The 25,552-nt window shown below is 37.6% G+C and overlaps 1 protein-coding gene across 6 annotated transcripts in view; it reads right to left on the bottom strand.

The window, feature by feature from the left end:
- The window catches only part of Tmem169 (transmembrane protein 169), a 124,995-nt gene that overhangs the window by 57,926 nt on the left and 41,517 nt on the right, over positions 1-25,552 (bottom strand). For 5 of the 6 annotated variants that reach the window (XM_033764611.1, XM_033764609.1, XM_033764610.1 and 2 more), the window contains 6 exons: positions 24,802-24,914; positions 19,771-19,833; positions 16,628-16,765; positions 15,716-15,806; positions 13,334-13,467; positions 7,865-8,061 (listed from right to left, as the gene is read on the bottom strand). In XM_033764611.1, coding sequence (XP_033620502.1) covers positions 7,865-8,061; positions 13,334-13,467; positions 15,716-15,806; positions 16,628-16,765; positions 19,771-19,833; positions 24,802-24,914 — 736 coding nt within the window. Of the gene's footprint in view, positions 1-1,436; positions 1,534-7,864; positions 8,062-13,333; positions 13,468-15,715; positions 15,807-16,627; positions 16,766-19,770; positions 19,834-24,801; positions 24,915-25,552 lie in introns of those variants that run through there. The other variant, XM_033764612.1, reaches the window with a different exon arrangement.

Below are 25,552 nucleotides of genomic sequence, written 5' to 3'. Positions count from 1 at the left end.
TTTTTTTTTTTTTTTTTTTGGATGAGAGTCAGTGCCCTTTCCTGCCTCGCACAGATATTATGAGTGTAATATATGCAAAATTTCTAATGATACTATTAAATGATTTTACCATGAGACTGTTAATCATAGTAAAGTTTCACTACTTTCTCCTTATTTTCTGGGGCTATTTTTATCTGCCTGGTATTTGCAATTTGTATATACAGTGGTAACCTCAGTTTACAAACTTAATTTTTTTCACGATTCTGAACGCAGTGATCTATGCCGACAAACAGAACTGTGGAACAAATTCTGTGACTAGAATCATGGAAAGAATTAAGTTTGTGAACCAAGGTACCACTGTAAGTCTCTTTACCCTTCCCTTTTAGAATCTTTGGAGAGGTTAAGAAATTCTTCATGTGATTCAGCCATATGTTTCTGTAGGACTTAACCTAGGGCTTTGTGTATAAAGTGCTTCTTAATATTACTATATAAATTAATTAGTATTTTTGGAAGAATTAGTTGATAAACTAATATACTTTTTTTCCCCCCATTAAATTTATTGGTGTATTGAAAACAAACAATACGGTTACATTTATCATTGGGTTCTTGTACCTTTACATGATATATCTTGGTTCTTGTTTTTTTCTCCATACCCTTGCCCTCCCTCCACCCACTTCACCCTTACCTGTTTACAAAGACTTTATTTCCATTTTTTCATTTTTTTCATGTTTTCCTTTCCCTTATTTCCTTTCGCCTCCCCTTCCTACATTACCTTTAGCCATTTTCTTCCTATTTCACACTCTCAATTCTTTTTTTTTTGGTACCAGGGATTGAACTTGAGTCCTTGCACTTGCAAGGCAGGCCACCGAACCACTGAGCTAAATTCCCGGCCCAAACACTCTCAATTCTAATGATACTTTTTACCATGCGTTCCTCTGAGGAGCAAACTGAAGCTCAACAAGATAAGAGCTTACTGAAATCTAAACTCTGGGTGTACAGAAATAATGTGGAGTGAACACCTCCAGGAAAGTAAAGATTCCGGGGCTAGTCAGTGGCAAACAGAAGCTATAATCCTGGTCTTTTTTCTTACCCTAGTGTCTTTCTCATGGAAAGAACTGGCAAAGGTTAACCAAACTGGCTGGCTGTGGTCATTTTCTTTTTTTTAATGGATTCAACTTCTCGTGGAATTTTATTCTTCCTGGGTTTATGCATTTTTCTTCCCTTGTTGCCATCATTTTACTTGCAAGCAAAGAACTCTGGATGACTTACCCCTCATGTTTCCTGGTCCCTATCCTGTCTTCTGCTACCCTCCTCTGTACTGCTTAGAGGGAAAAGGTCACTGGTAAATGAAAAAGATGTCAAGTGATAGAACTTTCTGTTCACATGCAAATGGCTGTGATGCTTGGGGCGATGACTTTATTCTTTTGCCTACCCATGAGAGGAGATTTGCCTTTGAAACACCATCCAGGGAGCCAACTTCTGCTTTATTTTTTCTTTGCTTTGTTTCTAAGACAACCTCGTCTTCAAAACTCATCTTAACGTTGAGGTTTTGAACTAAACACAGAAAACTAGTGTTAAAAATCACTAAGAGAGTAGATTGTAACTATTCTTACCACAAAAGACAAGTTTGAGGTAACACAGCCATCCTACATCTTTCAAAATATCATTTTATACATAATACAGTTTTATTTATCAGTTAAAATTAGTTATTTAAAAAAGAAATACTGGATCATAGTTACTAATTTCTTACTCATTTCATTCAGCCATTTCTTTTCTTTTCTTTTCTTTTTTTTTAAGTACCAGGGAATGAACTCTGGACCTTGTGCTTGTGAGGCAGGGGGCAGAAGCACTGAGCTTAATCTCTGGCCTCATTCAGCCATTTCTTAATGATTGATTTTGTCTTAGAGTGATTATTTTTCAGGGAGAAAAATCGTTATATCTTTCTGTTCTGTGGTGTATGGGAAATCATGGCAGAACCTTCGGATTGGATTTTCTTTTTCTTTGCAGTTAACTTTTCCTCATCTTGCCTCAAAGGCACACTTTGAAGCCAGTATATTACTTGAGGCAAGATGTTTGATAAACTTTCTTGGAGTTGTCTTCTGTTAGCACACAGATGCTGTTGGATTGTATTAATATACTGCCCAAAATAGAATTATGTTTAAAAAAGAACAAAAAAAAATAGAAAGTATCCATACAAAATCACAGACGTACAAATGTTAACAGTTGCTGCATTTGGATGATGATAAGTAATCTGTTCCTTTTTTCCTTATTATCTTTCACAAATATGTATAAATTTTGTAATTCACTTATTTGGCCAAGCATTGAGTGAATATTTACTATGTGTCAAACATTAAGCTACATTCTAAACTCTCATCATACAAAAATTGATATACATCACTGTCAAGAAGTTCAGACAAGTAAAAAAATACGTAAGCAGACACTAAAATACTGTGATGAGCAGCTTATCTTTTGTAAGTAGCAAGCAGTTGTATAGGGCTATAATATGAGGTGTAACCTGGGAAGTAATGAGAACTGAGGTTAGAAAATATATAAATCACGGGTATAAAAAATGTGAGGAAGGGCTGGGATGTAGCTCAGCAGTTGACCACACTTTTAGCATGCATGAGGCTCTGGAGTTCAATCTCCAAAAGCCCTACTCCCAAAGGGAGGGAAAAATGGTTTTCTCTAAGTAGCTGGATTTTTTATTCTTTCTGCTTATTTGGGTTTTCTCATTTGTGTAACAGAGTCGGATGATCTTATGCTGATGGTAATGGGAAGTCATTTAAAGCAGGGGTTTTAAAATTAGCAGTCTAAGAGTCTGTGAACTATGTGAAAATATATTCAAAACTTGGTATGTAATGACATCTTTTTGGGGAGAGAGTCTATAGTTTTTATATCATATGAGTCCATCAAGAGGAAAAAGATTAAGAATCATGCTATTAGGGAATTTTAAGCAAGAATGATGTGTTCAGATTAAAAAAGAAGAAGAAAGGAAAAAAAAAAAATCACTTGGCATAGGTTGCACAAAACCCTGGGTTCAATCCCTATCACTTCCAAAACAATCAAGTCAAGTTAGCTGACTGGTCTAGGAAGCTTCAGAACAGGTAGAGTGGCAGGGGAGGCAGATGCTGGTCACCAGAAAGACCAAGGCAGGATTTTAGTCCTGTCTCCTACCTCTAGGGAGGAGAGGCTAAAATTAAATTGAACACCAGTGACTACTGGTTTAATCAGTCACCCATATGTTGTGAATTCCCCAGAAAAACTCAATGGATAGGGTTCAGACAGCTTCTGGACATCTAAACACACGGAGCTTTCTGGAGAGCAGCACTCACGGAGAAGGCAATGGAAGATCTGTGGCCCTTTCTGCACACCTTATCCTATGCATCTCCTTTGCAATTTCATAATAAACTGACAAACATGAAAATAAACAACTCAGCAGAATAGACTAGAAAGAGACAAATTAGTTATGCAGTTATTTATCTTAGTGAAGCAGGCTAAAACAAGGAAGCATACATAAAATACATAAAATACAAGGGGGCAATGCTAGTAAGAGCTAACGTGCTAGTCACTATCTAGGCACGTTTCAACTATCTCAGTTAAACTTTACAACAACCCCATGAGTTAGCTATTATCACTGTCCTTTTATAGATGAGCAGATAAAGGGTCATCAAAGGCAGGTATTTGTTACTGCCATTGGCAATAAAAGTAACTTGCCAATTTTAACCACTTTAAAGAGAAATGTTTTGGTTTAGATCCAAATCTGACTCCAAAATCAACAGCCACCATATTGACCTGAAGTGAAAAAAGTGGATTTGAGGTGAATTTAATATAGCTTGGCAGACCAATTAGATATAGAAGTTACAGAGATAACCTCCAGGAAATCAGGTGTTGTTCACTGAAATAGATTGTATCAGCTTTAAGCAAGCTTTAAAGGGGGTACGGAAAAAGACCATGCAGGTATATTTCTGGACATGCTAAGCTTGAAGTAACTCTAGAAGCTAGGATGAAAAATCTAGGCTGCAGAGAGATATTCAATGGTTTTTGAAGCTCTGTATGTGCAATAATAAAAGATCCTGGGACATGTATCACTAAGGCAAAATGAAATTACAGCTAAGAGTATAAGCTCTGGAGTCAAACTGACTGCATTTAAATCCTTGCTCCAACATTTGCTAACTGGGATCTCATCTTTCCTAATCCTCAGTCTCCTCAGCTTTAAAGTGGTGTCAGTACAAATGCAAGTAAAGCTCTCAGCATTATACCTGTGTTCAATAAATGTAAGCTTGTCTGAGGACAAGTCCTACAGAATATCAACACTTAAGGTCAGCAGGGAAGGAAATGCAGCCCCATTCTGAGATAGTACCATCTGAAGTTAAGGAAGATATGTGGCTGTCAACAGGGAAAGACTACCTGACAAGGTCAAGTGCTACAAAGAAAGAGGTCATAAAAGAAAAGGGTTGCAAAGCTGAAAGGAATTGAGCAGTGAATGTCTTGGAAGACCCGTTTCTGAGAGGTGGTGCGGGCAGGGGAGAATGAAAGCCAAGAGAGGCAGCACTGTGGACTTTTCTCCTCATAAGCCTGGCTTGTGGAAGGAAAGATAATTAGATTACTAATTAGCACCAGGCAGTAGTGAGAAGGAAAAGCTGGGGAGATTATTTTATTTTGTCTTAGATAAGGCACGGAGCTGATAAAAGAGAAAGCAGAAAATACAGAAAGACAGAAGCCTTTCTTAATGGACTAAGGTACCAGATGAGACAGGGAGCTCAGGGCACAGGTGAAGGGATGAACTTCAGACAGGATGAGGGGCCCTACACCACTTAGACAGGAAAGAACTAAAGACAGATGTAAAACAGATATGCTTTTAGATAAGATGGGCCAGAAAACTGAGGTATTACTATCTTTGTCTCTGGGTTCTCTATGAAAACATTTCTGCTGTTATTATCATTGTCATCATTGTTATTAATGTACTGAGGACATAATTAGGATTTTTAAAATTTTTTACTCACAACTCTCATCATTTGCACATACAGGATTAAACCACAGGTGTCTTAATTCTGACATATTCCTTTCAAAGTGTATGTCAACATTATACGAAGTAATGCATTGATGTGATATGAGGAATATTTAGTACATGGTAAAGTATCAAATGATGCTCTTTATCTCTTGAAATAAAGAAATCACTTTTTTTTTTTTTTTTGGTACTGGGGATCAAACTCAGGTCTTTGTGCTTGCAAGGCAAGCGGTGGAACCACTGAGCTAAATCCCCTGCCCAAGAAATTACTTTTAACATTAGGTATTCAAGGGGGCCAGGGATTTAGCTCAGTGGTTCCACCGCCTGCCTTGCAAGTGGGAGGACCCCAGTTTGATCCCTGACACCAAAAAAATTAGGTATTCACCAAGTCCAAGATGTGTATCAGACCTTCTCAGATGTTCATTTTTCACTGATAATGATACAACTGTGTGGGTTTTGACTATTGCCTTTCCTTCAAACAGACTGATTTAATATATGTGATTTCACTGTTGTATCTCTTGAGGTAAGGCTGTTTTTATGAGCAAAGCTCATAAAGGTAAAATTATTTAACCAAATTCAGTAACAAAGCTAGAATAAAAATGAGTCCCACCCTCAGGACTTTTGTCTTTGACTATGAAATTTTCTTTGTAAACATATGCCACTCCCCGGTCCACTCTCCTCCACTGGAAATATGTACTCTGGATACAAGGATGATAAAAATCTACAAAAACACAGCTGAGGGCTGGGGATTTAGCCCAGTGGCACAGTGTCTGCTTCACACGCGCAAGGTCTTGAGTTTGCTCCCTGGTACCAAAATAAAAAAACACAGCTTAGTGTTATCTTAGTATTGGACATTGCCTTTCCCCAATCTTAGTTCTTCCACCCCACTCCAGGAAATATGTACCCTAGGTACAGGGATGATGGGTAAGGAAAAAAAAGAAAAGAAATATATATATACATATATAATATATATATATATAGCTATATAGTTATATACGATATAGCTCAGCAACAACAACCTTTTCCCCCTTAGGAAAATTATCTCTAAAGCTGATTGGAGCCTTCTCATAAAAAATGGAGGATTTTAAGAACTGTGAAGGGGCTGAATCACTTTTCTTCAATGTATGAGGTACGTGATAAATATATGCTAAATGCATCATTTTTGCAGTTCTTAAAACCTAATACTTAGAAATAAGGGCAGAATAGGAGAGTGAGTAGGTGTCTATGACTGATAATTTCCAGGCCCCAGGCAGATAACTCGGCTCTTTCGCACACCATTATGGAAGCCCAGCATACAGAAGCTCCCAGAAGAGTGAAAGATAGGACTACAGCTGAAGGTGCAATCACAGCAAGGATCAAATCACAGAACAACAGCCTTCTGGGTCTCTGTGGTGTGTTTTTTAACCAGCTAATTTACATTTTAATCAAAAGAAGAAGAGAAAATGGCCTGCTTCTTTCCCACAACATCAGAAGGTAATCAAGACCATGAACTGGAGCTTTAATACAGAGAATAGACTGGTGATTGCAGTGAGCCTACAGCAAGGCGTCAAGGGAAGAAAAGGCTGCAAACTTATGTGGAGCTGCTCTGAACTACAGATCCAGAGACATACAGCTAGGTGAGGACAGTGGAGGGAAAGTAGATTTTTAGGGACAGTCTTCCTGTGCGGAAGGCAAAATACACTAAAGAGAGCTGTAAATATCTCCAAGGATGTATCAGGAATGTACATGATAGAATCTATTGAGTGCATGATTTTTGTGTTTTTTGAGACAGGATCTCCCTATGTAGCCTCAACTCGTGGCAATGCTCCTGCCTCAGCCTCCCAATTGCTGGGATCACAGGCATCCTAACCACACCTGGCCAAGTGCACGAATTTTTTTTTTCCCAATTCTGACAAAGCTTAGGGTGTTAACTTCTGGAAAGCCACAAAATACACAAATCTTTCTATTCAACTTGGATGATACTTCCAGCAAAGATTTATAGAAACTAGAGAAAGTTTCTGGAAATTATTCAATATTCTTTCACTGGAGTTATTTTATAGTATCCCTTTACTTTGTCTATGAAGACACAGCTAAGGGAAGAAAATTTTTAAAAAAATAATAATGATCTAAAGCTAGATCTCAAGGGCAGCAAGAAGTGAACAGATTATGCTGGTTCGAGAAAAAAAAAAAAAACAATTGACCAAAATCTCGTAAAATCAATGTTACATACCTAAAATGATTCTAGATATTCAAAAACAATTTCTCCTATCTTATTTTTGTTTTGTTTGAATGGAAAGTAATACAAATTCTGAACAGAATTTGATGAGGAAAAAACCTTAATAGCCACTTGTAAGCTTGATTGAAAGATCATACGAAAAGCATTTTGCAGTGCCTCCCTAATGGCATAATACTTCCCTAATAGCACAAGCAAGTACATCACTAACATACTAATAGAGTAAATAAAGAAGGGTTAGATTTTTTTCATTCTCCTTCCTACTTTTTCTCCAAAAATCTCACGGACACTTAACCTCTCCACCAAAAGAACCTCACAACCTTCAACTCACTCCTCCCAACCCCACTTCCTCACTTTAAAAATGATAAAATTTAGTCCTATTCAAAAATTTTGTTTAACCTCCCTAGGTATAATTCACCAAGAATTTGATCCTGACCCAAAAGCCAACGACCCAGAAGGGAATCCCAAATCTCAAGTGAACACCAAGGATAAAATATGACTTACGGACATATATGAGAAAAATCAGTATTTCAATGCAAGAGTCAAACATCAAAAGGCTTCTTCCTCTACCTTTGTAATTCCACAAGCCCCAGGGCAATGCCTTTAACTCCAAAGCCCCTCCACGGCTTCTGCAAATCTTAAATGCAACTACACCTAGTACTTACTTGTCTTGGAAAATGTCCTGAGCAGTTACTTGATCTTTTCTCTTGATGGCTTCAGTCAGAGGGAAAAGGGTCTTTATTTGGGAGAGAGGAATCTGACATTTTGCTGTCACCTCAGTTGGGGGATCCAGCATATTCAAAATATGCTGCTGGATTGGGGGTAGAGGCTCCTGGGGGTGTAAAGCTCTGTGCAGCAGACACTGTAAGGAAAAGTATACGGGATTTAAAACAAATGGAGATACGATGTACGGTTTCTTTCTATTTTCTGGTGAGGGATCCTCCATCTTTAGTTTGAGAGGGCTGTTATGACTCTTCATATATAAAATACAATGAAGTATTGGCCCAGAACCACCTTTGTTGGAGGGATATTGGGGATGTCTAAAACCTACTGTGAAAACAGACTCATGCCCAGCAGCAATTCCTCCTGCAGACCTCTGAGAAGGGAGCCTGGTCTTTTATAAGGGAGTCTTATAAAAGAAGCTGTGGCTTTAACTACTTGCCACGTTCACTCCTGCCTTTGGATCCTGGCTTAATACTCTCTGTGCTTCTTCTGCCTCCCCTAGACCTATACAGAATTGACCTTTTACTGATTTATTTTTTATTGTTCTGATCTTTACTTGAAGACCCAGATATTATTTCCTCAGAAAATCTTCCCTGATACTATGCATGAAGTAGCCCACCCCTACCACTCAATCACAGTCTATCCTTTCTCCTACCTGATGTTTTTATAGCATTTATGAATATCTAAAATTACCTGATCAATTTTTTTACTTATTTATTATCTAACCCTCCCTGCTTGAATGTAGAGATCTTGTCTTGTTTGCTGTTAAATTCAAAGCATAGAAAATTATGCCTGGGATATAATAAGTACCTAACAGACAATGTTTGAAGAAAGTCTTCTTTCCCAACATTCTTTTTATTGACAGAGGTGTCAGGAGGCAGCACCAAGAGTGGGAACAGGATCAAGGCCACAGCAGGTTCTCCACTCCTCATGTGAGTGGAACTGGACAGCAAGCCACTTCCACTACAGCACCTGGGGTGTCTCAGTCCATTAAGCCAGGCCTTGGCAGCACTTGCATCAATCCAGAAAAGTAAATACTCTAAATGGAGTATAGGAAGGTAAGCTATGAGATGCCATCAAAAGAAAAAAAAGAAAAAGAACAGGTCACTGATATTTCCTTCCTGTGACAGAGATTAATTCCAAATTGGGTTGGAGAATAAGGCTGCAACTATTCCACTCTTTGTTATTGTTACTGATATGTTTTGTTGTTACTGAAGCTAGGTGAGTGCTCTATCACTGAGCTATATCCCTGCCTATTCTCACTTTTAAACAACTCATATATGAGTAATTCTGAAGAAAAAACTAAGAGCTGAATAGCTCCTGCAATTTCAAAGTAGTATTTCGTATCACAAAGTAAATGATTTATACTATACTGTATCATGGTAGATTTACTCACTTCAGAGTTTGACTCTTGTTTTTCTCTTTCCTAATTATTTAACTTTCCCTGAAAGTCAGGTCTTTTAGGTATAAAGCAAAAGGAGAAATCAAATATTCGCAAGCCCTCTGAATCTACCTATAACCTTCTTGTGCATAATCCTTAATTTACAGTGCCCTCCCTCAGTTCATTAAAATAGTTCAGCTTACAAAGTCCTAAAGATCCTGGTAGGTTCCCTCTCACATATTCCTGAAGAATATCTATCTGTGCTATGCAATTGTCACTTTTTAGAAAGAGCTACAACAGGGCTGGGGATTTAGCTCAGTGGTTCCACCACCTGCCTCACAAGAGCAAGGACCCGAGTTCGATCCCCATTACCAAAAAAAATGAGCTACAACAAATGTCCACCCAATCTTACCACTGACAACACCCCAGATTTTCAGTATGAATTTAGGGCAATTTTAAACAGCGTTATTATCAAAAAGTCAATAATAAAGGATCTATAAGAGATATTCTGAAGCATCAACCTTTCTTTCATATTTTATTAAAGATCATACTTTAGATAAATAAAGCTAAATGAGATGCACATAAAATTCATTCAAGCAAAAAATCCAATTCATCTCTCACCCCCTTACTCCAAAATGAGGTTCTGAGGAAGTGACCGTTTTTAGTAGCCAGGAAGCTGAGATCTCCATCCTTCATCTATTTATTTCTTCTAAGCAACTGTTACTACTTAATGTGCTTTTTTAAATTTTGAAAAAGATTAGGGGAAGGCCAGCTCAGGGGGTACTAACATTGATTTTAGGAATATTGTGTCAGTTATTTAAAAGGTGATTTTTAACTATACTCTTGAAACAAGATATATTTTTCAACATTTTGTTCCAAAATTAGAATTACCTTCTTACCAACAGATTATTAATCTTTCCCTTCTCCTAGCTCATCCACTCTCAGCTATACTTAAAAAGAAAAAAAGAAAGTGTCCTGAGACCCAGGCATCCTGTCATCCTCTTTCCCTCTCTTGGGAGTGTTCTCCGTGCATTGTAACCTGGCTTCCACCTCAGTGCAGCTGTCACAGCCCCCAGTCATTAAAGGCTACACCTCCCACCCAAAGGCCTTGGTCATGCTCGCCTTTGTTCACCACTGTGCAAAACTGCCCCTGAGATTCTCTTGGGACACTTCTCCAATGCCTTCTAAGACATCGGTTTCTCCTACTTATTTCTACTCCTCTGACCTTTGTTAGGGGGTGGAGGGAGAAGCGTTTGGTTTTTTTTTTTCATAGTTCTTCTTTTGATATTTATCCCTGATTGTTCACTCAAGTTTAGGATCAGTTGTCTGTCCCTTTCCTTATCACTTAATGTGCTCCCCCAGGCCATTTCACTCATTTTTTACCTAAAAGAGGAACCCTTTCAAAACCGTACGTTAGACTGAGTTCTCTTCTGGGCTCTGCATTTCCAACTTCTCATTTAGTGTCTATACTGGGTTAGCCAAAAGATAAGTCAAATTTAACATTTATAAAAATAAATTACCCTTCCCATCTGCTCATTCCATATTCCTTTTCACAATTAGGAATACTTTCAGTACACAATCCTTGCAGTAACCCCAGCTAGGATCCAATTATCTATAATTTCTCTCCATCTATCATCAACCACCATCTAATCTCTCAAATCCCATCTTTTTCCTTCTACATCTCTTCAAAATCTACTGCCCTCTAACTCTTCATCATTGCTCCAACTCAAGCCTCCAAGCAGGCCACTGCAAGTGTCTTGACTGGTCTCCAATCCACCTCATCTGCCACCAACAAAGCTATTTTTCTTAAACTAGGTCATCCATACACTGACAAAATATTTTAATGATGTCCCCTGCCATAAAATCCCAACTCCTGAGTCAAACACACAAGGTTCTTCACGCCTACCTGCCACCTTTCCCATCATTTCCCCAATTTTTTGTTCTATGGATTTATGAACAGGTGACATTTCATACTGTCACATTTTTATATGTGCTACTCCTTCTGCATAGCAAGTTCTCATCACATCATCATTTTTTAGGCCCCTGTGCAAATGCTAATTCCTCAGGGAAGCCTCCTTAAACTGCCTATTAGCAAGAATCTCTTTTTCACTCTTACTGTCATGTTTTCTGACCACTGGCAACTTCAGGCTTTGTATCTCTGCACTCTTATTTTCTCTAGAGGGATCCTTAAAGTAGCTGAGCTTATAATATCTTGAACACAAGGTACATTCTTTTTTTTTTTCCTTTTTGGTACAGGAATCGAACTCAGAACCTTGTGCTTGCAAGGCACCACTGAACTAAATCCCCAGCTCCACAAGGTACATTCTTAGTACTCAGCAAGTATTTTATTTAAGTGAATTCAGTATATACATGCCCTAGTAAAAATATATAATCTGTACTTTTTTTCCAAACAAGCTACTTTCAAAAGTTTCTCCCAACAAAAAATAAATGCTATAAAAATCAAAGTTACCAGTGCTCACAGCCTTCAAAGATAAAAATGTCATTTATGAAATGTATCTGTAGGCTTTTCCAACAAAGATTCATTAACATCCAGGGATTTAACTCAATGGCACTGTGCCTGCCTCACAAGCACAAGATACTAAGTTTGATCCCTGGTACCAATGGGGGGAAAAAAAAGATTCATTCAAATAGAGCCCACTCTAGACAAATCTGCCATATAGTAGAAGTTTCTCTTGTTCTGGAAGGATTTCACCTGCCTACCAATGGCACAATCTTCAAGTCTTCAATACCATTCATCAAAAACACCACAGGATCTATCTGTTACATTTAGAATACTGAAGTATTCACTGAGGCAGGCCTTTATGTGTTAAACTTCATATTGCTAATTTTAGAACCAAAAATTTCTTTTAACCATTTAAAGAAATTTCAAGCATCAAAAAACCTATGAGGGCCGGGGATTTGGCTCAGCGGTTCCACAGCCTGTTTCACAAGAACAAGGGCCTGAGTTTGATTCCTGGTAGCAAAAAAAAAAAAAACAAAAACTAGGAGCCAGGGATATAGTTCAGAGCACAGCACCTGCCTGACAAGTGCAAGACCCTGAGCTCAAGTCTTGGTACAAAAAAAAAAACAAACAAACAGGAAATTTCTTTCAAATAGAAGATCCTTTGAATCAAGGCAGAGGGCCTTGGGTTAGTTCTGGGTATTTTATGAAGTGAGTCAACATGGACAGTCCATGGAGTCTTGCACGATACTTGCCCTGCACAGGAGTGGGCCCACCATTCCTCTGTGGGGAACAGTTTGCCTGAAAAAGCTGCCTGTGGTGTTCTGCAGTTTTGTGGGGGTCAGAGGAGCCTATGCCTTGTTGTCATCAGCTTAGTACAGAGCTGGAATTCTCCCTCCTCTTTAACTCTGATCTTACCTTCCCTTTTCTTGGCATAACTCAGGTTTCTTGTCAACTCCCCCAATTTACATTAATTCTCCAACTTTCTAATTCTTCTGGTTTAAAATTTAGAAATACATACTGTATTTTACATTTTTCTGTATTGTAGTTACTCTTGAATAATTTCATATTATGATCTCATTATCTGACCTCTATTCTATGTTTAATTATGAAATTTTTGACAAATGTGGCACTGCAAAAATTTCTCCCTAATCATGGTTATGTTACTATACAGTCCATGTAAACTTTCTTGCTACTGATTTTTAAGTCAAAAAAAAAAAAAGTCATTCACATAGAAATATATGAGAAAAGCCTGAAAAGGTATAAAAGAAGAACCTACTTTTGATTAAGCTCTTCTGTATTTTTTTTTTTCTTCAACTAGGCTTCTTCAAAGCAAAAAAAAAAGGATTCTAACTTTTCTTTTTTTTTGGTACCGGGGATCGAACCAGGACCTTGCACTTGGATTCTAACTTTTGTTTCTACAAGCTCAGAATATTTTTCTCTAAGTAAAACAAATGAGGCCTTCAGAGCCTCAAAGGATAAAGATGTTTATTTGGGACTGGCCAATGATCACAGCGTTTTGTTTTGTTTTTTCACAGCTTTATGAGTAGTTCGTCTTTCCTTTCTCACCTGAAATAATCTCTGAAATTCAGGATTTGGGATTTTAGCAGTTGGAAACAAGTCTTTGATGGTGTCTTCCTCTTCATCTTTCTTTATTAAACTCATAGAGTCAATGAAAGCATCAACAGCATTCAACTGTGCCTCTTAAAACAAGGGAAAGCAGAAAGAAAAAATGATTATTTCCATTATCCTTCACTAAAACAAATGTTTTCCATTTATAAATACAGCGACACTGGCAGGTTATATAGCCTGGCTCTGCCAAAAATAATCTCTAGTTATGCAAGTAATTAACCTGAATCTTCGTTTTCTTATCTGTGAAAAGAGCTCTCTTAGGTCCTTTTCTGCTCCACCACTCAGTGGACCTTTGACAATGCAGTATCATATCAAAAAAAAAGTTTGTTCCAGAAAAAGGCACTACAGCCATACAAAACTCAACACTCTCATGGAGATTCATATAAAATATTCTGTATTCAATGAGCTAGGACTTTAAAAATCAGTAATCAGCTAAAAGAAAAACATTAAGTAGGAAAAAGAAAACCCATCTAGTAATGAAGCATCAGCTTTCAAAGACTTACTATAATTTTTATCCAGAACCTTAACAGGAAGACACCGCTGGACTAGTGAGCTGAGTCTTTCACAAGCTCCACTCAAGATCAGCCCTTTCCTCTTGCAAAGCCTCATGACACTAGGCACCTTGCATATATGCACACCTGCATATGTGTCTTACTCTGTTCAAACTCTAAAGCTCTGTGACAAAATACATCATCCATTTTATGTCTTTCCTAAAACCTAATAGAAGGCGAGCACCACTGAATAAAAATCTACCAAGTCAGCAAAAAGGGTACTGCTCAAAGCAATGTGGATGAAAGGCAACACCTCTCAAAAAACGCTTCCAACTAAGCTGCCAGGTGTATCTTTCATTCTTCTGACTCATTCAGCTATCAAGGTAAAGCACTATTTTTGGATTTACATTTACCAGGCAAAAGGTGGTAAAGAGTAAGCAGTTTCGGAAAAGTACCTTATATTTTATTTTCACTTTTTCAGATATCCCTTTTGTATAGCTATAACAAAATAAAATACAGTATTTATCATGAGACATTTCTTTCCTGTTTTTGAACTTTCCTGTGTAGGTTTCAGGCAATGGCACAGCCATCACCTTCTTAAGATGATGAGCATAGTGTATACCTGGTCTCACACATGTGCACATTCAGCGATTTCCACCCACTGCCACCAGCTATCAGGCAAAATCACTCTGGCAGTGAAAATCCCTACACAAACAGTGACAGCTTTAAGGATCTACTTTCCACTTGAGAAAATGTAAAGAGAAATATGTTAACTCACTGATAGATCAACCAATTAAGAGATATTCAGTTTTTTTAGATCCTGCGTGAGTTACATCTATAAGACATTTCTCAACAAAATTCTCCTTTTAAAGCATACTACTCATTTAAAGTCTGGAATGGTCAAGGAGACAGACTCTAACATGGTGAAAAACTGTATACATTCAGACTCATGCCTGCCTCCACTGTGATAGGGATTCATCTCTAAAAGGAAGATAAGATAAAGAGACACATTTTATTCTCGGCCCTAGAGACCCATTTTATTCTTGGTCTTTCCACAGTACAGTTCCCAAAGGGTCCAACCACAATAACACACAGGGAGAACCCTGTCTGGACACTCACCTCACAATTCCTTAATCCTACACTAACAAAGATAATAGCTTTAAACTGATAAATTAAAACATCTATTAACACTCATTGTTCTTTTCATTCTGCCCCGTTACACTTTATCATGACTGTCTTAAACAGTGAGCTCTCTGGGAGACAGGACTTGTGGCTGAGAATCACTCAGTGTAACACTCTGACATTTGCAGCCAGATGCTTAATAACAGCCTTTCTCATCAAGCATGGAGTAACTCCTAGCAACTGGAAATAAATAACAAGACTTGGACTGCCACTATAAATTACATAGGAAGGACAAGGAGTAAAGTTCATCTCTGGCATTGTCACCTTCATTTCAAAGTTATATCAGAATATATGTAGGACAATGAAGTCACAGGTTTGACACTGCACACCTATCCCCTCTAGCAGGGACAAACCTTCTGCTTACAACTGGAGAATGAAGATCCAGCATCAACAAGCTGTTCCCTGCATACATGCTCAAAATCAGAAGGTGGAAAGAGACAATGTTTGGAGAGTTGAGAGCAAACCTATCCTTAACACTGGAAAAACACCTGGTGACCACCTTCATCATCGCTGAATGTGTTATGGTTGGAATCCAACTAATTCCACTCTGTGAAAGCCTGGCCCCAACTTATGATCACAACCAGGCAATTTCCTCAGAGCAGTTTACATGTAGAGCCATTAGTGAGCTGAACAGAAATAAACTCACCCGTGGGAGTGTATTTCTTATTATTTTTCAGGGATGAAAACATGTATTGCCGCAAGTCTTCCATGAAAGGCAGCTGCACATACACTAAACACTAATGGGAAAGAGAAAAGATAAAAAGCAGAAACAACCATAACAATGGAACAGTATAAAAATGGCCCCAAATGCTGTAAAAGTGGCACAACAGAAATATTTCAAAAATTAGCTTAAATCTAACACATGAAAAGTAAAAGTGTTTTGACTTCTGCTATTGACTATTTAAGACTGCAAACAACATGAAGGATATTACAGATAAAAGAAAAGCTTAAAAGAAAGATAATTAAATGATAACTACAAAGTGCATGACCAAGCAGAACAAATGAGAGAAGTCAGGGTGCCTGGAAGGCTGACCTGGAAGCCAAGGGGATCTGCCTTCTCTTTACAGCTGTGCCATGATAGGTTCTCTCAGAAACAGGAAATGTAAGGAATCTAGACCTGTATTTTAAATAGAAAGGCCCCAAATAAAGCGAACTTCACAAGGACTACAACCAAATCACATCTTCAACCTTTATTCACAGTCCCTATTTGTTAAAATGGGGGCAAGTTCTGTTCCCATTTGGTTCTGAGAAGTCAAGCGGGATGAGAACTGAGAGAGGGTCATAGTTCACCTTTACTGATTTCATAAAAAGCTCCTTAAATACTTTAATAGTTTATAGTTTTCTTACAACTGAAAGCATAGTTCACAGATCAGCAATGTCAGCATTACTTGGGAGTTTATAAGAAATGCAGAATCTGGGCCCAAACCTAGATTTGCAGAGTTAGAATCTGCATTTTAACATCTCCAAGTAATTCTCATGCACACTAACATTTGAGAAGTATGGCTTAGAATAAAGGAATAGAAGAAAAAAATGAATAAAAAATACCTATGGGTTTTACCTCATAGGAGTCCTTGATAAAAGGAAAAGCCACACCAACTTGAGGGTTAGCTCTTCTGTCATAAGCATATCGAACTACGGCCACCATGTCTAATTCATCCAAAGCATGAATCAGGGAGGAAAGTGCAACTGCTGCTGCCTATTAAAAAGGTGCAAGTGTTAACATATGCCGAATATGTGAGAATTTCCACAAATTTTTTTTTTTCTTAAATATCCACTTTCTTCCTTTTCAGATTTTTTTCTAAGTGCCCATAGGAGGTGGAACTATAACTCAGTGGTACAGCACCTGCTTAGCAGGCACAAGGTTCTGGGTTTGACCCTCAGCACCACGAAATAAAGTGCTCTTTTATCTACTTCAAGGCCGAACTATACACTGAGTGTACTTTTTCTGGAATTTTTTAAACTACATTATTGCTTCAATCTTCCCTCTACTTTGAACTGCTATCCTCATCGGATAAATTACTTAATTCTCAGCCTTCCAAAACAAAATCTTTCAGTGTTTCTCTCTCCATAAATTACTATACCTGTATCTTTCAATCTCCTCCCCTGGAAATCTCATGAAATAATAATCTTGCTATTTGCACTGCTTAGAATAGTGTCATTGTTCAATCTAATCCAGCTACTTCCCCTTCCTTAATGAAACCATCCTGTGGAGTCACCCATGACTCCTCCATGCCAAGTCCTTGGTTCCGATTGCAGTCACTGGACACACAGCTCCCCCACCCATCCCCCTTCTGCACATTCTCCTTCTCTGGCTTCAGAAGAAACACTCTCCCTTAATTATTCTGTTGTGTGGGCCACCCTTCCCCATGCTTTTCTCTCCTCCTAGCTGATTCATTTTTTGTACCGGATTGAACTCAGGACCTTGTGCTTGCAGAGCAGACCCAGTGCCACTAAACTAAAAAGTGTCTGAATCTAGAGTGTGATGCTGGGATTAAGGGCGTGTGATCAATAAACCCATTCACTGATGGGTTTGGCATGGCCCTAATCCCGGTAGTCTGGATAAAAGGGGCAGAAAGATGCCTTTAAAGTTCTCTTGTTGCTTTTTGCTGCCTTCCACCACCAAGAACTATTGCTCCTCTGCCAATATGCCTTAGAGCAAGCTGCTTATTGACTAAAACCTCTACTAACTGTGAGCCAAATGAATCTCTTGAGGCTTGTGTCTCGATGTCCACCCAAAGACTCATGCAGTCTTTTTTGAAGGTAGCTAAACCTGAAATGCTAGGATTAAATCTGATGCTAGGATTAAGGGTGTGTGATTATTAAAGCACTACATGTGACTGGTTTGGCCCCACCCTAATCCTGGTAGTCTAAATAAGGTAAGAGGAGCAGAAAGACATTCTCTGGGTCCCTTGTTGATTTTTCTGTCTTCCACTGCAATTAACTGTTTCTCCTCTGTGATGCCCCTCCCACTTCTCTTGTTGCTTTTTGCTGCTTCCACAGCCATGAACTGTTGCCACTCTGCCACCTTGCCTTGAAGCTAGCCAATTATGGACTGAACCCCTACAAACTGTAAGCCAAATAAAACTTCTCCTTCAATTTTGGGTATTGAGTATTTTGTCTCAGCAATGAGAGAAAAATAACTAACACAAAACCTTGCCCCCTTTAACTTTGGGAGATGGGTATTTTGTCTCATGAGGGAAAAGTAACTAAGACACTCACCAAGTAGAGTGTGCCAACTCCCTCAAGTACCAAAAGTGTCAATGACTCTTCTTTCATAATAAGGTGCACAGATTTCTGTCCTAGTAAAACCCCAAACTCTTCTATTTTCCAAACAAACCAGAGGCAACCAGATCTGTGCATGTGTCCCAGGTTGGAATCCTGTTCTTTATTCCCAAATACAAGTTCTTTTACTGGATATCTGTGTCTATTTTTATTTCACATTGACAATAGAAATTAGTTACCTATACAAGGCCAGATTCAAATCATGCACTTCATAAGGCTGCCCTCAACTAGCAAGTCTAGATAATCACCCAACGTGTGTCAACTCAACTTTATGATATGACATCCCTCCCTGCATTTCCACAATTCTCATGAAGAGATCAGAATTTTCTGCGAAAAGGGACAAACAGGACCTAAAACCTCAGCAGAAGTTAAAAAAAAAAAGTCAAGGTTTGACACTACATATGAAAATATGCATGTTCTCTAGAGGATTTGATTCAGAAGAAACCTATGAACTAGAATTCTCAAATTCGAAGATTCACATGTGTGCTGTGCACTAATGAATCTGTTCAGTACGGAATAAAAGCCAAGCATTTTCTTCCCCTAATTTTAACTGTTCTCACAGAATATTGGCATACTCAACCACTAGACCAGCAGCCAGTTACCTTTCAGAAGTGAGGAAAAAAGAAGACTATATGCGTTATACCGACACCCTACTCCTACCCCTAATTTCAAATGCAAATGCTTCAGAAATTTGGAAACCTACTTAAATTGTCTTAAACAGATACAGATACTAGATTGCAATCTTCCAGTTAAGAGTAACATCTTCAAGGAAATAATAAATTCTGACTTGGAAGTAAAAAAAAAAAAAATTTACAAAGACGTAAATGTGAGTGTAGTATGCAAAAATCACTGTTGTTAGCCAGGCAGAAACTAGCCTGGAAAGAGTATTTTGGGAATATGGTAAAGAGAGTGCAAAGAGAAAGAGAGCGGGTAAAAGACAAAGTCCAGTGAGTCTCTCAAGCACCTCTCTACAATGCTTATGCTAACACTAAATGTTCAATGTTTATAAAAATCAAAATGTCAACCCAAGGCCAGGGATTTAGCTCAGCAGCACAGCACCTGCCTGGCAAGCACAAGGTCCTAAGTTCAATCCCTGGTACCAAAAAAACAAAAAATGTCAACCTGAGCCCAAACCTCCTTAACATTTGGCCATGAAATTCCCACACCTAAAAGCACTTATTCAAAAATGTTTTAATACTTACACCTGGTCTCCAATTGCAGCACTATGTTCCCAGGTGTTTTGGTTATGCTAAGACAAAATTGTTTATCATTTCTCCATTTTCAAAGTCAAAAGTCAGGGAATATTCCCACTGCTATTACAAGAATTCATGTCATTTTTAAACAATAAAGCTTCAACTCACTTTCATAAAATGACAGTTGAGCTCTTTAGCACTACCTAAAAGATCACAGTCAACTTACCTCATCACCATGTGCTGGAAAGACCTTTAATACTTGATTTCCCACAAAGAATTTTCTCTGGACCTACAAGAATAAGAGAGGGAAAAGTTTTTGTTTTGATCTAGAATAAGAAATATATATAATTATAATGTCCTATGTTGCAAAGAAAGTCTATTCAAAACACTTATTGGGAAATATTCACAATTACTAGGAGCAACTTATGATTTGAGGCCCAATTCAATTCAACACAAGAAACTGAACACCTAGTATATGTTTTCCATTGTGGATACTATAAACACAACAGTGAACAGGATATAATCTTGTCCTTGAGGAACTCAGGTAGATAAACATCAAATTAACTGCAGTGCAATATTACAGTCCAATATTACAGTGCTGTAAGAGCACATAAGGGCACTAAGCTTTGTCAAAAGGGTTTGGGGAATGTGTATGCAAATGGTGATATCTAATTCAAGACTTAACAGACTACATAGGAATTAACCTAGGGAAATCTGGGCATAAGATCCCAGGCAGAAATAACAGTGTGAATAAAAATGCAGAGTGACATAAAAGCATAGTAAATCTGAGAAACTGCTTTTGGAGTAGTGCAGGGCCAGTGATTATGGGGACAGATAAAGAAAACAAAGTGGGAATAAGGATTAAAATGCATAATAGATACTGGGAAATGAGAAGAAAATGTTCAAATGGGAAGGGGAACAAGGGAGGGAAAAAGGAAGGAAGAGACAAGAAAAAAATGTGAAAATAAGGATGGAGACTTAGCTCTGAGGTGCCGCGCCTGCCTCACAAGCACAGGGTCCTTAGTTTGACCCCGGGACCAGGAAAAAAAAAGTGAAAATAGAAGGAAAAAATGGAAACAAAGCTTTTGTACATAGTGGGGGAGGGGGAAGTTAAGGGGGGGTGGGAAAAAAGAGGCAGGATGTATCATGTACAGGTGCAAATTCCCTATGATGAGTGTTATCATTATGCATGACTAAAATGTATCAATAAATGTTTTGCTACAAAAAAATCAAATTGGAGATTAACAAAGATTAGATCATAAAGTCTCTTGGGAACAAAGTCAAATGGTTTGGACTTCATCCTAAGAGCAGTGAGAAGGCAGTTATGAATTGCCTAAAATGAAGAATGAATGAGACTAAAATGAATTAAGGAGGGTCAGGACTGGGAAAAGAGAAACTAGTTAAACCAAAAACAAGTACATGTTTCTTTTCCCTCTTTCAGTTCAATTAATTTTCACAGCACAGTATCAGAGGGGTCAAAACAGTCTACCAATATCCAGTAAGAAAATGAATATTGAAGAGTCTGGAGGTTTTTTTTTTTTTTTTTTTTTTTTGGTACCAGGGATTGAACTCAGGTCCTTGCGCTTGAAAGGCAGGCCACCGAACCGCTGAGCTAAATCCCTGGCCCTGGAGCTTATTTCTAGGAATATGCCATGTGCTACCCTGGCAACACTTCTCATATGTTTTTTCTGCTCTCCCACCTGTAAAAGTGAGAAATTCAGAGCACTTTCACAATATGAACTGATCAGGAGGACTGAGTCTCCAACTTATAGGGGTGAGGTCTATATAACTCAAATACCCCTGATCTCCACTTTCACTCTCCATCTGAAAAATACTACTTCTAAAAAATCCTATACTTTCATTTTGCTATATTACATTGGCTTCCCCAGTTAGAATCTATAATAGTTCTTGACTTATTAAAGAACAACTAATGATAAATTTTCCTAGTGCCCCTAAATAACTTTTCAAAGAACAGCTAGATATTCAGGGGAAGATTTAGCTAAATTTTTATCTATTTTATAATTAGATACCCCAAACATGGGACAAACTGACCTCTTGAAATTTTCAATTGAGAACAATTCACACACAAAAAAAATCATAACCTAGGTTGGGACTATAACTCAGCGGTAAAGTACTTGCCTAGCATGCCAGAGGCCCTGAGTCTCGTCCCAGAGTATAGTACAATCCAGGAATGGGGAATCCATAATATGGAATGAAAGGTGATTTTATTGAAGATAATCACAAGTCTGTTAAAAGGCGTATGCTTATATTTAATCATAGTCACTATGGAAAATACCTTGCATCCTTTTGTTAATATATTATATGAAAGTAGATATTTAAACTGAACTACTCAACAATTCATTCGTTTGTCTCCTGAGCAGATTACCACTAAATAATGGCACAGCCTATGGAGTTAGAGACCTGGCGTAAGGCCCACCTATAACACCTTTTAGCTGTGTGATGCTAGATGAGTTAAATAGCTCTGCAGTGCAATTTTTTCATCTATAAAATGTGTATCACAGAGCCCATTTGAGAGGGTAACAAGAATTAAATGAAAACTTACATAAAATGCTAATACATTTTCTGGAATATTATAATTATTCAATAAATGGTAGCTATAATTATCTTCGATGTAGCTGCCTGAGATTATAGTTATGATAAAATTGATTTAGAGCTTAAAGACAAAGAGTTGATTTAGAAAACATTTCATGATAAAAGTCTTCTAAATGAAAAGTGTATTTTTTTTCAGTTCACTTTTCTTCTGTTATTTAAAATAGCTCCTTAGGGCCGGGAATTTAGTTCTGTGGTTCTGCTGCCTGCCTCACAGAGGCAAGGTCCCGAGTTCGATCCCCAGTACCAATCAATCAATCAATTAATAAAATAGCTCCTTGCTCCCAATATGGTAACATTTCAATATTCTCAGTCCTGAATTATACTTGAAGATATTTTTCCATCCATCTTTTCTATTATCTAGACTTAGATCCACATCTCAATTGGTCAATTTTCTTAAACTAATCTAAAAATGAGGCTTCTGAAGCCATAGTGGTGACACATTCCTGTAATCTCAGCACTAAGGAGGCTGAGGCAGGAGCATCACCATGAGTTCAAGGCCAGCCTAAATAACATAGCAAGAACCTATTTCAAAAAACAAAAAGCAAATGAAGTTTCTGTTTTACTGAAGATTTGTAAATTCTACCATTAATAATTACGTTCTAAGTTTATATACTTCTTAACCCAAGTAATTTTACTTTTAAAAAAAGCATGTAGTGGCTCTTGTTACAGACTTATTACATCTCAGCTCCCAAAAGGCATCTGTTGTCCCTAGTAAAATCTTACAGACTTTATACCCTAAATTTTTGGCTTATAAGTTTTGAAGGCACATATTAACAGCTTAGATAATCATGAAAACAGTTCTCAATGTCAATAAATTATTCTAACACACACATGGACAGGGACCATATATAGAGCAACAAGAATAATTTCAAATCCAGAATACAGAGTAGCCAGGTGTGGTGGCACATGCCTGTAATCCCAGCACTTGGGAAGCTGAGGCAGGAGCACTGAGGGAAGTTCGAGGCCAGCTTCGGCTACATAGTGAGTTCAAGCTCAGACTGAACTGCACAGCAAGACACTCAACAAAACATGTCTCAACAAAACATGACAAAAATAGAATACAGGGGAACATTTATCTTCACTCTAATTTTCATATATGTGTGTGTGTGTATAAATATTATATTTTCATTTAAGTTTATTGATGCATTTTAGGTATACCTTATGATCACATTCATCATTGGGAATTTGTACCTGTACATGATATATCTTGGTTCTTATTTTTTTCCCATTCCCCTGCCCTCCCTTCAACCCCTCTATCCCTTCCTATATACATAAGCTTTGTTTCATTTTTTTTCCTTTTCTTCAATTTTTCTTCGTTCCCTTCTTTCCTATCCTCTACACCAACCCTAAGCAGTCCAAAAGCCCTTTAACTGGTGAGTGGATAAAGATGTGTTTTTTTATAAAATGAAGTACTACTACTCAGCCATAAAAAGACAAACGAGACATTTATAGGTAAATGAATGAACCCTGAGGCCATACTCTTTAAGTGAAATAAATAGGACACACATGTGTAAATACTGAATTGTTCCTTGAGTGTGACAAACTGAAGGTAGAGATGAGGACCAAAATGTATAACAGATATTGTAGAATAGTAAGAAAACACTAATTTTCATGAGTTTGTTAATTCTTTGTCCCTATAAAACTTGGGTAAAATACACTTTAAAAAGATACACTTTACATTTATAAATAACAATTGATCTATGACTGACTACCTCAAGAACATTTAGCTGGGTGTGGTGGCGCACGCCTGTAATCCCAGCACTTGAGAGGCTGAGGCAGAAGAATCGCTATGAGTTCGAGACCAGCCTGGGCTCCATAGTGAGTTCCAGATCAGTCTCAACTACATAGAGAGACCCTGTCTCAAAAAAAAAAAAAAAAAAAAAAAAATCAAAAAAAGAACATTTAATGTAGTATGTCTGGAAATCTTTTAAAAATTCTTTCTGAAATTGTCTGTGATGTCCAACAGTGAATTACCACATCTCCCATTGGGTCCATTTTGTGCATCTCTGCTTCAACAAAAAAAAAAAAAAAAAAACAAAATCAAAAAAAGAACATTTAATGTAGTATGTCTGGAAATCTTTTAAAAATTCTTTCTGAAATTGTCTGTGATGTCCAACAGTGAATTACCACATCTCCCATTGGGTCCATTTTGTGCATCTCTGCTTCAGTGCCTAAAGCACATGTATTAGATAAGTTTCACATTCTAGAACTCTATATTGAACACTGAGAAGGTGATCAGCACAATGAATGATATTCTGGGTGTTGATGGTCATTTAAAACCCAGCGAGATCCTCAAAAGTCTAAAACATCCCATTATACACAGCAGTTTACAGAAAACAACACAAGAGCAAAGAACTGTATATTGTTTTCTTTAGGTTACTATGAGCTATAATGGTTAGTAAGGCAAAAAAAAAAAAAGTGACTTAATATATCACTCCGATTTGTACTAAGACCCTTTTACATCTTTGCTTTCCTCTTCAAAAACTAAAGGTAGCAACACTAAACCTCAGACCACATTTTAGAAGACTAAGGTAAAATAAATACATATTGTAAATAAAATGGCCAATCAAAAGAACACCATCTCAAGGAATACGTGGAAAAAGGCTCATGTATTTTGCTCAAAACTGCAAAATAACTGCTGTACCTGAGAAGATCTACAAAATCCCAAAACAGAAAAGCACTTCCCCTCCGATTTATATTTCATTTGTTCCTCATCCACTTTAGAGAAAGGAATTATGTCACTTCCATAGCGGAACCCTAGAGAACAAGAGAAGAACATCTGTTAAGTACATGGGGCCTCATTTTCTCCAAGCTGAAATGTGCTCTATGTATATATTAACAACACATGCATTCTCCAGAGCCTGCCTCCATCTTCTATTCCCCGGAATCAAATTACTGCCCCTTGTGACCAACAGAGAAAAGGCAGTGGCAGATTCCAAACCATACGCATAATATAGAGATTAAAATCTAATTACATTTTTAAAGTAGCATCTTCTTCAATCTAGTTACCTTAATGGTTATCCAGCCTAGAATAAGGAATGGAGCAAATGCAATGTACTAGCTATCCTCCCAAGATGAACCATGGTTAACTAAAGTACAAGTGTGGTTTGTAAACATAATAACAAGAACACATTTATTCAAAAACCTGGAGACCCACAGAGAAAACCACCCATAGGAAATTTTCTGAACAAAATGTTCTGAAAAATGTATGCTAGAGACATACAAATGCCTAAGGGAAGATGACAAAATTCTTCCATTTAGAAATATGCAACTGATTCATTTAAAATTATTTTGTATTTGGAATTTTGTTTTTCTCCCCTTTCTGTAAATATTGCCTCTGATTTAAAAAAAAAAAAAGACAAAAACCTCAACCTGGTTCACTGTCATCACTCTGT

The sequence above is a fragment of the Fukomys damarensis genome, unplaced genomic scaffold (assembly GCF_012274545.1).
Source record: "Fukomys damarensis isolate Sample0158 unplaced genomic scaffold, DMR_v1.0_HiC HiC_scaffold_16, whole genome shotgun sequence".
Lineage (NCBI taxonomy): Eukaryota > Metazoa > Chordata > Mammalia > Rodentia > Bathyergidae > Fukomys > Fukomys damarensis.
Note: the sequence above shows the minus strand (reverse complement) of the source record. Positions and strands in the feature narration are given on the sequence as shown.